At 43.3% G+C, this 14,027-nt stretch overlaps 1 protein-coding gene across 4 annotated transcripts in view; it reads right to left on the reverse strand.

Annotated features, from left to right (window-relative positions):
* arid4a (AT-rich interactive domain 4A) overlaps positions 1-14,027 on the reverse strand; it is a 131,451-nt gene that overhangs the window by 56,432 nt on the left and 60,992 nt on the right. For all 4 annotated transcript variants that reach the window (XM_070879142.1, XM_070879140.1, XM_070879141.1 and 1 more), the window contains 2 exons: positions 10,658-10,734; positions 1,080-1,234 (listed from right to left, as the gene is read on the reverse strand). In XM_070879142.1, coding sequence (XP_070735243.1) covers positions 1,080-1,234; positions 10,658-10,734 — 232 coding nt within the window. The remainder of the gene's footprint in view (positions 1-1,079; positions 1,235-10,657; positions 10,735-14,027) is intronic.

A 14,027-nucleotide genomic window follows, 5' to 3' on the forward strand; every position in this document is an offset into this window, starting at 1 on the left:
ACATAGTAACTTAACTTTACTGTTGCTTTTTGGGCCTGGAAAAAAAAAATCCAACATCAAGTTAAAGTCATGGAAAGCCCGTTTGAAAATATGGCAAACTTCCATAGGCTGTCTGCCAAGCTGCTGCAAAGTCTTCTGAGTTAGTTTTGAGCATGCTCATGATGAAACCACCAGCATGTTGCTAGGGAAACCATATAGGAAGTGGAGTGGACACCCACCCATTTCAGCTTGAACCTGCTGCAAGATTTTAAATCAATTCTATATCTACAGTACAATCTTGATCACACCAAGCTGAAACAATGAAACCAACTTTACTCAAGAGCAAGGCTTCACCCAATGTGCAAGTGAAGATTTTCTATGCACATAATCCAAAATTTTAAACAGTTCTGCCAAAAGTTCAGAGGTTTAGCTGTTCACAAGAGACTGAAAAATCTGTTGTTGCAATTTCCTCTGCTTTCAATTTATTTTACTTTAAAAGAACATACAAAAGTTCAGTAAAGCAGCATGCACAAATTCATGAATATTCATTTGAAAACCGCAAACTAAAAAGAGTAATTGTCGTAAGTGTGATGACCAGTCGATTTGTTAGCTTTATGAATACAGCAACTTTGCTGTACATTAAGCTAGAGTTGTTCACATTTCCTTTCAACAGCTTGGAAATAGGTAGCCATCACTTTTTTTATGGTGGTGACTGCGGTGTCATTGGAAAGTACATGAAACTGCATTGTTCAATTTACTGTTTCTCTGAGCATCTTACCGTCAGATTTTACAAATTATTGAAAATCCCAATATGTCATGCATCCAAACTTAATGCAGCCTTAATACAAATACCATGATCTTAAAACACGTAAAAAATTAATTCAAATTTCTTCAAGGTGATCAATTTTAGTTTGCTGCATGTTCCACACATTTATATTCAGCTTCCCTCGACAGAAAGTCCATGAAAATTGTTTTACTAAAAAAGTTTAACCCCTGTATATTGTGCTCATAATTCTAAAAAGGCTTTTTAGTGATAGATTCAGATCCCAAATTTTCAAGCAGCAAATTGCTCAATAAATGAAACTGCAAAGATGTCCTACCTCTTGCTTCTTTTCCTCATTTTCCTCATCATTCTCTGCTTCCTCGTCCTCCTCCTCTTCATCACTACTTGAGGATTCTAAGATGACACTCATGTCCACCTTCCAGCTCTCAGGAACAATCCGTTGCTTATAGAATTTGAGCGCTTCTTCAAGTGCTACAGAAGAACAGTATTAGCAACAGTTAGGTCTTATTAATGTGACGGATTTCTGAAAAACAGAATCACAGAATTTTACAGCACAGAAGGAGCCATTCAGCCTTGTGCCAGCCATCATGCCAGTGCCTTGAAAGAGCTATCCAATTAGTCCCACTGTCCAGCTCTTTCAGCCGCAACCGAGACACCAGGATGGTATGTTGCCTCCCTGGTGCAAGGGTCAAGGATGTCTCGGAGCGGGTGCAGGACATTCTGAAAAGGGAGGGTGAACAGCCAGTTGTCGTGGTGCATATAGGTAAAAAAAACGGGATGAGGTCCTACGAGGCGAATTTAGGGAGCTAGGAGCTAAATTAAAAAGTAGAACCTCAAAAGTAGTAATCTCAGGATTGCTACCAGTGCCACGTGCTTGTCAGAGTAGGAATTGCAGGATAGCTCAGATGAATACGTGGCTTGAGGAGTGGTGCAGAAGGGAGGGATTCAAATTCCTGGGACATTGGAACCGGTTCTCGGGGAGGTGGGACCAGTACAAACCGGACAGTCTGCACCTGGGCAGGACCGGAACCAATGTCCGAGGGGGAGTGTTTGCTAGTGCTGTTGGGGAGGAGTTAAACTAATATGGCAGGGGGATGGGAACCTATGCAGGGAGACAGAGGGAAATAAAATGGAGTCAGAAGTAAAATATAGAAAGGAGAATAGTAAAAGTGGAGGGCACAGAAACCCAAGGCAAAAAACAAAAAGGGCCACATTACAGCAAAATTCTAAAGGGGCAAAGTGTGTTAAAAAAACAAGCCTGAAGGCTCTGTGCCTCAATGCGAGGAGTATTCGGAATAAGGTGGATGAATTAACTGCAGATTGCAGTTAACGGATACGATGTGATTGGCATCACGGAGACATGGCTCCAGGGGGACCAAGGCTGGGAACTCAACATCCAAGGGTATTCAGCATTTAGGAAGGATAGACAGAAAGGAAAAGGAGGCAGGGTGGCGTTGCTGATTAAAGATGAAATCAATGCAATTGTAAGGAAGGACATTAGCCTGGATGATGTGGAATCGGTATGGGTGGAGCTGCGGAATTCCAAAGGGCAGAAAACGCTAGTGGGTGTTGTGTATAGATCACCAAATAGTAGTAGTGAGGTTGGGGACAGCATCAAACAAGAAATAAGGGATGTGTGCAATAAAAGGTACAGCAGTAATCATGGGCGACTTTAATCCAGACATTGATTGGGCTAACCTAACTGGTAGCAATACGGTGGAGGAGGATTTCCTGGAGTGTATTAGGGATGGTTTTCGAGACCAACATATCGAGGAACCAACCAGGGAGCTGGCCATCCTAGACTGGGTGATGTGTAATGAGAAGGGACTAATTGGCAATCTTGTTGTGCGAGGCCCCTTGGGGGAAAAGTGACCATAATATGGTAGAATTCCTTATTAAGATGGAGAGTGACAAAGTTAATTCGGAAACTAGGGTCCTGAACTTAAGGAAAGGTAACTTCGACGGTATGAGGCGTGAATTGGCTAGAATAGACTGGCAAACGATACTCAAAGGGTTGACGGTGGATAAGCAATGGCAAACATTTAAAGATCACATGGATGAACTTCAGCAAATGTACATCCCTGTCTGGAGTAAAAATAATACTGGGAAGGTGGCTCAACCATGGCTAACAAAGGAAATTAAGGATAGTGTTAAAGCCAAGGAAGAGGCATATAAATTGTCTAGAAAAAGCAACAAACCTGAGGACTGGGAGAAATTTAGAATTCAACAGAGGAGGACTAAGGGTTTAATTAGGAGGGGGAAAATAGAGTATGAGAGGAAGCTTGCAGGGAATATAAAAACTGACTGCAAAAGCTTCTATAAATATGTGAAGAGAAAAAGATTAGTAAAGACAAACGTAGGTCCCTTGCAGTAGGATTCAGGTGAAATTATAATGGGGAACAAAGAAATGGCAGACCAATTCAACCAATACTTCGGTTCTGGCTTCACGAAGGAAGATACAAATAACCTTCCGAAGGTATTAGGGGACAGTGGGTCCAGTGAGAAGGAGGAACTTATTAGGCGGGAAATTGTGTTAGGGAAATTGATGGGATTGAAGGCCGATAAATACCGGGGCCTGATAGTCTGCATCCCAGAGTGCTCAAGGAAGTGGCCCTAGAAATAGTAGCTGCATTGGTGATCATTTTCCAACAGTATCGACTCTGGATCTGTTCCCATTGACTGGAGGGTAGCTAATGTAACACCACTTTTTAAAAAAAGGGAGAGAGAAAACAGGTAATTATACACCGGTTAGCTTGACATCAGTAGTGGGGAAAATGTTGGAATCAATCATGAAGGATGAAATAGCAGCGCATTTGGAAAGCAGTGACAGGATCGGACCAAGTCAGCATGGATTTATGAAAGGGAAATCATGCTCAACGAATCTTCTGGAATTTTTTGAGGATGTAACTAGCAGAGTGGACAAGGGAGAACTAGTGGATGTGGTGTATTTGGACTTTCAAAAGGCTTTTGACAAGGTCCCGCTCAAGAGATTGTTGTGCAAAATCAAAGCACATGGTATTGGGGGCAATATACTGACGTGGATAGGGAACTGGTTGGCAGACAGGAAGCAGAGAGTCGGGATAAACGGGTCCTTTTCAGAATGGCAGGCAGTGACTAGTGGAGTGCCGCAGGGCTCAGTGCTGGGACCTCAGCTCTTTACAATATACATTAACGATTTAGATGAAGGAACAGAGTGTAATATCTCCAAGTTTGCAGATAACACTAAACTGGGTGGCGGTGTGAGCTGTGAGGAGGACGCTAAGAGGCTGCAGGGTAACTTGGACAGGTTAAGTGAGTGGGCAAATGCATGGCAGATGCAGTATAATGTGGATAAATGTGAGGTTATCCATTTTGTGGGCAAAAACACGAAGACAGGATATTATCTGAATGGCGGCAAACTAGGAAAAGGGGAGGTGCAACGAGACCTGGATGTCATCAGTCACTGAAAGTGGGCACGTAGGTACAGCAGGCGGTAAAGAAGGCAAATGGTATGTTGGCCTTCATAGCTAGGGGATTTGAATATAGTAGCAGGGAGGTCTTAATGCAGTTGTACAGGGCCTTAGTGAGGCCTCACCTGGAATAGTGTGTTCAGTTTTGGTCTCCTAGTCTGAGGAAAGACGTTCTTGCTATAGAGGGAATGCAGCAAAGGTTCACCAGACTGATTCCATGGATGGCTGGGCTGTCATATGAGGAGAGACTTCTTCTCAACTCGGTTTTAAATTGGCTTCGTATTTTGAGGCTGTGCCCCCTAGTTCTCGTCTCCCTGACCAGTAGAAACAACCTCTCTGCCTCTATCTTGTCTATCCCTTTCATTATTTTAAATGTTTCTGTAAGATCATCCCTCATCCTTCTGAACTCCAACGAGTAAAGACCCAGTCTACTCAATCTATCATCATCATAAGGGAACCCCCTCATCTCCGGAATCAGCCTAATGAATCGTCTCTGTACCCCCTCCAAAGCTAGTTTATCCTTCCTTAAGTAAGGTGACCAAAACTGCATGCAGTACTCCAGGTGCGGCCTCACCAATACCCTATACAGTTGCAGAAGGACCTCCCTGCTTTTGTACTCCATCCCTCTCGCAATGAAGGCCAACATTCCATTCGCCTTCCTGATTACCTGTTGCACCTGCAAACTAACTTTTTGGGATTCATGCACAACCCCCAGGTCCCTCTGCACCGCAGCATGTTGTAATTTCTCCCCATTCAAATAATATTCCCTTTTACTGTTTTTTTTTCCCCAAGGTGGATGACCTCACATTTTCCGACATTGTATTCCATCTGCCAAACCTTAGCCCATTCGCTTAACCTATCTAAATCTCTTTGCAGCCTCTCTGTGTCCTCTACACAACCCACTTTCCCACTAATCTTTGTGTCATCTGCAAATTTTGTTACACTACACTCTATCCCCTCTTCCAGGTCATCTATGTATATTGTAAACAGTTGTGGTCCCAGCACCGATCCCTGTAGCACCACTAACCACCGATTTCCAACCCGAAAAGGACCCATTTATCCCGACTCTCTGTTTTGTTAGCCAGCCAATTCCCGATCCATGCTAATACATTTCCTCTGACTCCGCGTACCTTTATCTTCTGCAGTAACCTTTCGTGTGGCACCTTATCGAATGCCTTTTGGAAATCGAAATACACCACATCAATCGGTACACCTCTATCCACCATGCTCGTTATATCCTCAAAGAATTTCAGTAAATTAGCTACACATGATTTCCCCTTCATGAATCCATGTTGCGTCTGCTTGATTGCACTATTCCTATCTAGATGTCCCGCTATTTCTTCCTTAATGATAGCTTCAAGCATTTTCCCCACTACAGATGTTAAACTAACCGGCCTATAGTTACCTGCCTTTTGTCTGCCCCCTTTTTTTAAACAGAGGCGTTACATTAGCTGCTTTCCAATCCAATGGTACCTCACCAGAGTCCAGAGAATTTTGGTAGATTATAACGAATGCATCTGCTATAACTTCCGCCATCTCTTTTAATACCCTGGGATGCATTTCATCAGGACCAGGGAACTTGTCTACCTTGAGTCCCATTAGCCTGTCCAGCATTACCCACCTAGTGATAGTGATTATCTCAAGGTCCTCCCTTCCCACATTCCCGTGACCAGCAATTTTTGGCATGGTTTTTGTGTCTTCCACTGTGAAGACCGAAGCAAAATAATTGTTTAAGGTCTCAGCCATTTCCACATTTCCCATTATTAAATCCCCCTTCTCATCTTCTAAGGGACCAACATTTACTTTGGTCACTCTTTTCCGTTTTATATATCGGTAAAAGCTTTTTCTATCTGTTTTTATGTTTTGCGCAAGTTTACTTTCGTAATCTATCTTTCCTTTCTTTATTGCTTTCTTAGTCATACTTTGCTGTCGTTTAAAATTTTCCCAAACTTCTAGTTTGCCACTAACCTTGGCCACCTTATACGCATTGGTTTTTAATTTGATACTCTCCTTTATTTCCTTGGTTATCCACGGCTGGTTATCCCTTCTCTTACCGCCCTTCTTTTTCACTGGAATATATTTTTATTGAGCACTATGAAAGAGCTCCTTAAAAGTCCTCCACTGTTCCTCAATTGTGCCACCGTTTAACATAGAAACATAGAAAATAGGTGCAGGAGTAGGCCATTCGGCCCTTCGAGCCTGCACCGCCATTCAATGAGTTCATGGCTGAACATGCAACCTCAGTACCCCATTCCTGCTTTCTCGCTATACCCCTTGATCCCCCTAGTAGTAAGGACTACATCTAACTCCTTTTTGAATATATTAGTCTGATTATTTTAGTCTGTGTTCCCAGTCTACTTTAGCCAATTCTGCCCTCATCCCACTGTAGTCCCCTTTGTTTAAGCATAGTACGCTCGTTTGAGACACGACTTCCTCACCCTCAATCTGTATTACAAATTCAACCATACTGTGATCACTCATTCCGAGAGGATCTTTTACTCAGAGATTGTTTATTATTCCTGTCTCATTACGCAGGACCAGATCTAAGATAGCTTGCTCCCTTGTAGGTTCTGTAACATACTGTTCTAAGAAACAATCCCGTATGCATTCTATGAATTCCTCCTCAAGGCTACCCCGTGCGATTTGATTTGACCAATTGATATGTAGGTTAAAATCCCCCATGATTACTGCCATTCCTTTTTCACATGCCTCCATTATTCCCCTGATTATTGTCCGCCCTACCGTGAAGTTATTATTTGGGGGCCTATAAACTACGCCCACCAGTGAATTTTTCCCCTTACTATCTCTAATCTCCACCCACAATGATTCAACATTTTGTTCATTAGAGCCAATATCGTCTCTCAAAACTGCCCTGATATCATCCTTTATTAAGCTACCCCACCTCCTTTCCCTTCTTGTCTATCTTTCCGAATTGTTGGATACCCCTGTATTTTTAATTCCCAGTTTTGGCCACCCTGCAACCACGTTTCAGTAATGGCCACCAAATCATACCCATTTGTAATGATTTGTGCCGTCAACTCATTTACTTTGTTTCGAATGCTGCGTAAGTTTAGGTAAAGTGTTTTACTACTAGTTTTTAAACCATGATTTTTAGTTTTGACCCCTCCTGCAGCCCATTTATATTCATTCATATTGTCCCTTCCTATCACCTTGTGGTTTACACTTACCCCAGTGCTACTCTGCTCTGTTGCCTCCTGCCTTTTGCATTCTTTCTTGGTGTTCTGTTCATCTGAGCTCTCACCCACTCTAGCTCAGAGCCCTCTCCTCGGTTCCCATCCCCTGCCAAGCTAGTTTAAAGCCCTCCCAACCATACTATCAAAACCACCCGCGAGAACATTGGTCCCGTCTCTGTTGAGGTGTAACCTGTCCGACTTGTACAGGTCCCACCTTCCCCAGAAGCGGTCCCAATTGTTCAGGAAACTAAAGCCCTCCCTCCTACACCAACGGGAGAATGGAGAGCACCAGTTCCAACTGTCACAGGACGGGAGAGTGGAAAGCACCAGTTCCAACTGTCACAGGACGGGAGAGTGGAAAGCAACAGTTCCAACTGTCACAGGACGGGAGAGTGGAGAGCACCAGTTCCAACTGTCACAGGACGGGAGAGTGGAAAGCAACAGTTCCAACTGTCACAGGACGGGAGAGTGGAGAGCACCAGTTCCAACTGTCGCAGGAGAGAGAGTGGAGAGCACCAGCTCCAACTGTCGCAGGAGAGAGAGTGGAGAGCACCAGTTCCAACTGTCACAGGACGGGAGAGTGGAAAGCACCAGTTCCAACTGTCACAGGACAAGAGAGTGGAGAGCATCAGTTCCAACTGTCGCAGGAGAGAGAGTTAAGATTAACATATAAGATTCTGACAGGACTGGACAGGTTAGATGCGGGAAGAATGTTCCCGATGTTGGGAAAGTCCAGAACCAGGGGACATAGTCTTAGGATAAGGGGTAGGCCATTTAGGACTGAGATGAGGAGAAACTTCTTCACTCAGAGAGTTGTTAACCTGTGGAATTCCCTGCCGCAGAGAGTTGTTGATGCCAGTTCACTGGAGATATTGAAGAGGGAGTTAGATGTGGCTCTTTCGGTCAAGGGGATCAAGAGGTATGGAGAGAAAGCAGGAAAGGGGTACTGAAGGAATGATCAGCCATGATCTTATTGAATGGCGGTGCAGGCTCGAATGGCCTACTTTCTATGTTTCCCCATAGCACTGCATTTTTTTCCTTTTGAAGTATATATCCAATTCCCTTTTGAAAGTTACTACTGAATCTGCTTCAGTGCATTCCAGATCATAACAACACAATGCGTAAAAGCAATTCTCATCTCCCCGCTGGTTCTTTTGCCAATTATCTTAAATCTGCGTCCTCTGGTTACCAACCCACTGCTCAGTGGAAACAGTTTCTCCTTATTTGCTCTATTAAAACCCTGCATTAACTTTAAGGCAAGCCAACATTGGCACATTCAGTTTCACTGGATACTTCTCAGTTGACCATGGACTGGTGGCAGTCAAATAGAAGCTCATGGCAAAGTTTCACCCTCCTCCCAGAAGATGACAATGTGGAAGTACCAAGAAGCCAATGGAACATACACCCATAGATTTAGCAGGAACATTTATACAGGAGGACATGTTTTAAAAGCAAACACCAAAGGAAATGGAGCCACCTACCAAAGAAACAGGCCTTTGCCAAGTGTGCAAGTAATGCACGATACTACATTGCCAACAAGATTTGGTTGTCTACTTAAGATTGAAATATCTTTAAAATATTTGGATCTACCTTAAAATACAATATAATGTTTAATAAGGAGCATATACATGTTTGTGAATATTAATTTACAGAGCACTGCATGGAATGTACAGCATAGAAACAGGCCATTCAGCCCAACTGATTCATACCAGTGTTTATGCTCCACACAAATCTCCTGCCACAGCTCTTCGTCGAACCCCTTCGGCATAACCTTCTATTCCATTCTCCTTCATGTTTACCTTTAAATGCATCTATGCTCTGGCCTCAACTACGCCTTGTGGTAACGAGTTCTACATTCTAACCACTGTCTGGGTAAAGAAGTTTCTCCTGAATTCCCTATTTGATTTATTAGTGACTACCTTATACTTATGGGCTCTCGTTTTGGTCTCCCCAAGTGGAAACATCTTCTCTACATCTACCTTATCAAACACTTTCATAATCTTAAAGACCTTCATCAGGTCACCACCAGCCTTCTCTTTTCTGCAGAAAAGAGTCCCAACAAGTCTGTTCAATTTTTCCTAATCGGTATAACCTCTCAGTTCTGGTATCACCTGTGTAAAAAAAAAAAAAATGCACCTTTTCCAGTGCCTCCATATAGTTTTTACAATATGGAGAACAGAACTATACACAGTACTCTTAAATATGATCTAACCAAGGATCTACACAAGTTTAGCATAATTTCTCAACTTTTCAATTCCATCCCTCTAGAAATGAACCCTGATGCTTTGCTTTTATTATGACTTTATAAATCTGAAACCAAAAGCATGTAGGTTATGATGGGCAACACTGAATCCTCTTTGAAGACAGCATTAAATTTAACAGGAAAAATTGACAGCTATGGTTTAGTTACCTTACAGCTGTCTGAAAAATAATGGTGTCACAGCTGCAATGGCAAAGCTTTTGGTGTGATTTTGTTCCCAAGGTGCAGAATGTTAATGCTGGAGAAAGGAAACTTCCAGTGTTAGCATTAAGTGTTGAACAGATTGAAGACAGGTTAAAGTTCTGTCTGCCCTGCCTCATTCTCAGAAAATCTTCACATGTGATAGAATCATGTGTCAATTTTTCACAGTATATCTATGCTTGCAGCCTCTGAGTGAAGCTGCTAACAGGCGCAATCAGGGTAAGTTTTGTTTAGGGAACTTGAATTCACTATACAGCTAACTAAGACGTCCCAACCTTATTTCACTTAGCACCCAATGAGTTATCAGCCATAAGAGGTGTGGATCTGCACTTAACCTGTGTGGAACAGATTTAAATCCAAGTCCCAGAAGTCGAACAACAGCCTGCTAATTCTTTGGGTCATACACTCCCTCCCAACTTCGCAATCAAAATCACAAGATGCAGTTGGAATAAATTTAAGTGGGACTATAACAGGTTTACAAATGGTAAAAAGAACTAGAGAGAGACTGCATTATAATTGTGTTTTTTTTTTTAAACATATTATTACAGCATTCACCTTATGGAACAAAATCAATCTTCTGCTCAGACAGCCCAGCAGCCCAGAAGTATGTGTATGTTTCTCAACCTAGAGCTCTGTCCTGCCATCCCAATCTGCCATTAAGGTTTTACTGTCTAAAGGCAGGCAAAAAGGCAGAGCGCCCCTCATAATTGCCACAATTCAAATATGCTGATTACTAGTTGCTAGGGAAAAGATTTTCAATTCACTCCACCTTGACTGCTAGCCTCCTTACCTTGTTTAACAACCGGGTCCGGCTTTGAAACTTTGTCCCAATCGAGCTCTCTAATATCCTTTCTTGCTATAGGATAGCTGTTGTTTAAAAAAGAAAGATACCAAGGTTCAGCTTAAAATAAAGAACACTGGTTTTCTCACCGAAAAATAGTCTGATATCGTGCTAGACTTCACAGTCTTGACGACTACCTATTTAAAGTAATCAAAAACAAAATTGTAAATGCAACCATCTCATTCTCAACTAATTCTCCACATACCACCTCAGTGTCTCCACTAGCTCCTCCTTCACTATGTCTGTGCCAGCATCCTCTTCCTTAGTGAAGACAGATGCAAAGTACTCATTTAGTACCTCAGCCATACCCTCGGCTTCCATGCATAGGTCTCCTTTTTGGTCCTTAATCAGCCCACTCCTCCTCTTTGGTCCTTAATTAGTTCCATGCCTCCTCTTACTACCCTTTTACTATTTATATGCCTATGGAAGACTTTTGGATTACCTTTTATGTTGGCTGCCATTCTAATACGATCTCTTTTCCCCTCTTATTTTCTTTTTCACTTCTCCTCTGACCTTTCTATATATAGCCTGATTCTCAGATGTATTTGCAACCTGACATCTGTCATATGTGCTCTTTTTCTGCTTCACCATATTCTCCATCTGTTTCATCATCCAGGGAGCTCTGGCTTTATAGTTGCTCTACTTTTCCTCCTGTTGGGAATGTATCTTGACTGTACCTGAACTATTTCCTCTTTAAAGGCAGCCCATTGCTCCACTACGGTTTTGCCTGCCAATCTTTGATTCCAGTTTACCTGGAACTGATCCGTTCTCATCCTACTGAAATTGGCATTCCCCCAGTTAAACATTTTTACTCTAGATTGTTCCCTTTCCTTTTCCATAGTTAATCTAAACCTTATGATACTATGATCTCTGTTGCCTAAATGTTCACCTACTGACACTTTCTCCATCTCATTCTCCAAAACCAGAACCAGCAATGCCTCCTCCCTCAAAGGGCCAGGAACATGATCATCAAGAAAGTTATCCTGACTACACTTCAGAAATTCTTCCCCTTCTCTGCCCTTTACACTATTACGATTAGGATAGTTGACGTTCCCCAGTATAACTACCCTATAATTCTTGTACTTCTCTAATTTTTCTGCAAATTTGCTCCTCCATATCTTTCCCACTATTTGGTGGTCTATAGTTATGTAATGGCACCACTATTATTTCTTAACTCTAGCCATAGTAATTCTGTCCTTGACCCCTCCAGGACATCTTCCTTCTCCAGCACTGCAACATTCTCTTTTACCAATACTGCCACACCACCTCCTATCTTTCCTTCCCTATCTTTCCTGAACACCTTATAACCAGGAATATTTAATACCCAATCCTGCCCTTTGAACCAGGTCTCAGTTATTACCACATCATATTCCCACATGGCTATTTGTTCCTGTACCTTGTTTACTACGCTTCATGGGTTCACATACATACACTATAAACCCAGCTTAGACCATCCTGTCTTCTCTCTTAGTTGGACTCCACCGAATACCTTACTTTCCAGCTCTCTGCCTCTCTCAATCCCTTGAGCACTTTATTTCACCTTTCTATTGTTACATCCTGGTGCCCATCCCCCTGCCAGTTTAAACCCTCCCCAACAGCACTAGCATACCTCCCCGCAAAGATATTGGTTCCGGCCCCGTTACAGTGCAACGTGTCCGGCTTGTACAGGTCGACTTCCCCCAGAACCAGCCCCAATGCCCCAGGTATCTGAAGCCCTCCCTCCTGCACCATCTCTCCAGCCACGCATTCATCTGCTCTATCCTCCCATTTCCATACTCACTTGCACGTGGCACCGGGAGTAATCCGGAGATTACTACCTTTGAGGTCCTGCTTTTTAATCTCTTTCCTAACTCCCTAAAATCAGCCTGCAGGACCTCATCCCTCTTTCTACCTACGTCGTTGGTACCAACATGGATCACGACTTCTAGCTGTTCACCCTCGTCCCCTCAGAATGCTCTGCAGCCACTCAGTGACATCCTTGACCCTGGCACCAGGGAGGCAACATTCCATCCTGGACTCATGTCTGCGGCCACAGAAACGCCCGTCTGCTCCCGACTATCGAATCCCCCTACCACTGTTCTTCCTTCCCCCCCCGTACAGCTGTGCCACCCGTGGTGCCGCAAACTTGGCTCTGGCTGTATTCCCCAAGGAACCATTGCCCTCACTCAGAACCGAATATTGGTTGGAGAGCGAGATTCACTCAGGGGACTCCTGCAATACCTGCCTAGTCCTCCTTTTCTGTCTGGCGGTCACCCGTTCCCTCTCTAGCTGCACACTCTTAAGCTGCGGGGTGACCACCTTCTGAAACGCGCTATCCACGACGCTCTCAGCCTTGTGTTTACACTGCAGTGACGCCAGCTGCTGCTCAAGCTCCGAAACCCGGAGCTCGTGTTCCTCCAGCTGACGACACTTCCTGCACATGTGTTTGTCTAGGACACAGGAAGCATCCTGGATTTCACACATGACGCAGGATGTGCATGCCACGGGACTGAGCTGCATTGCCATGCTTCTATTTAATAGATTATTAACTACTATACAGAAACTTAAAAGACGAAGATGTATCTAATTCAAGTTATTAATATATGAACGGTCCTAGGGGCTCAAATTGACCCTCTCCTTAAGGTCCATTACCGCCTCCAAGAGGTGCTCAGCACGACGCTGATGACACTGCCCGCTTTCCGCCCCGCTCCCGACTGACTTCCGCCCTTCAGCCTCCCCAAACACTGCCTGGACAAAAAAAAATTTCAAAGACCCCAATTTCGCTTATTGGAGTAGAATTTAAAAGCTGTTATAGTCAAGTACTTTTGCCATTAAAGAATTTAAAAAATCATTTATCCCAACCATATTGTTTATTTTAAAAACAAAGGTGGAATACACATTTGCATACAAAAGAAAATAAAATATTTATATAGAGCTTTTCATGACCAATTAAGTACTTTTGGAGTATAGTCACTATTGTAATGTGGGAAATGCAGCAGCCAATTTGCGCACAGCGAGCTCCCACAAACAGCAATGTGATAATGACCAGATAATCTGTTTCAATGATGTTGATTGAGGGATAAATATTGGCCATGACACCGGGGATAACTCCCCTGCTCTTCTTCGAAATAGTGCCAGGGGATCTTTTGCATCCACTTGAAAGAGCAGATGGAACCTCGGTTTAACGTCTCATCTGAAAGACGACACCTCTGACAGTGCAGCATTCCCTCAGCACTGCACTGGAGTGTCAGCCTAGATTTATGTGCTCGAAGTCCCTGGAGTGGGACTTGAACCCGCAACCTTCTGACAGTCTCAAAGTCGGTTCTGTGAACTACATGCT

Source organism: Pristiophorus japonicus, chromosome 4 (assembly GCF_044704955.1).
Source record: "Pristiophorus japonicus isolate sPriJap1 chromosome 4, sPriJap1.hap1, whole genome shotgun sequence".
Classification (NCBI taxonomy): domain Eukaryota; kingdom Metazoa; phylum Chordata; class Chondrichthyes; family Pristiophoridae; genus Pristiophorus; species Pristiophorus japonicus.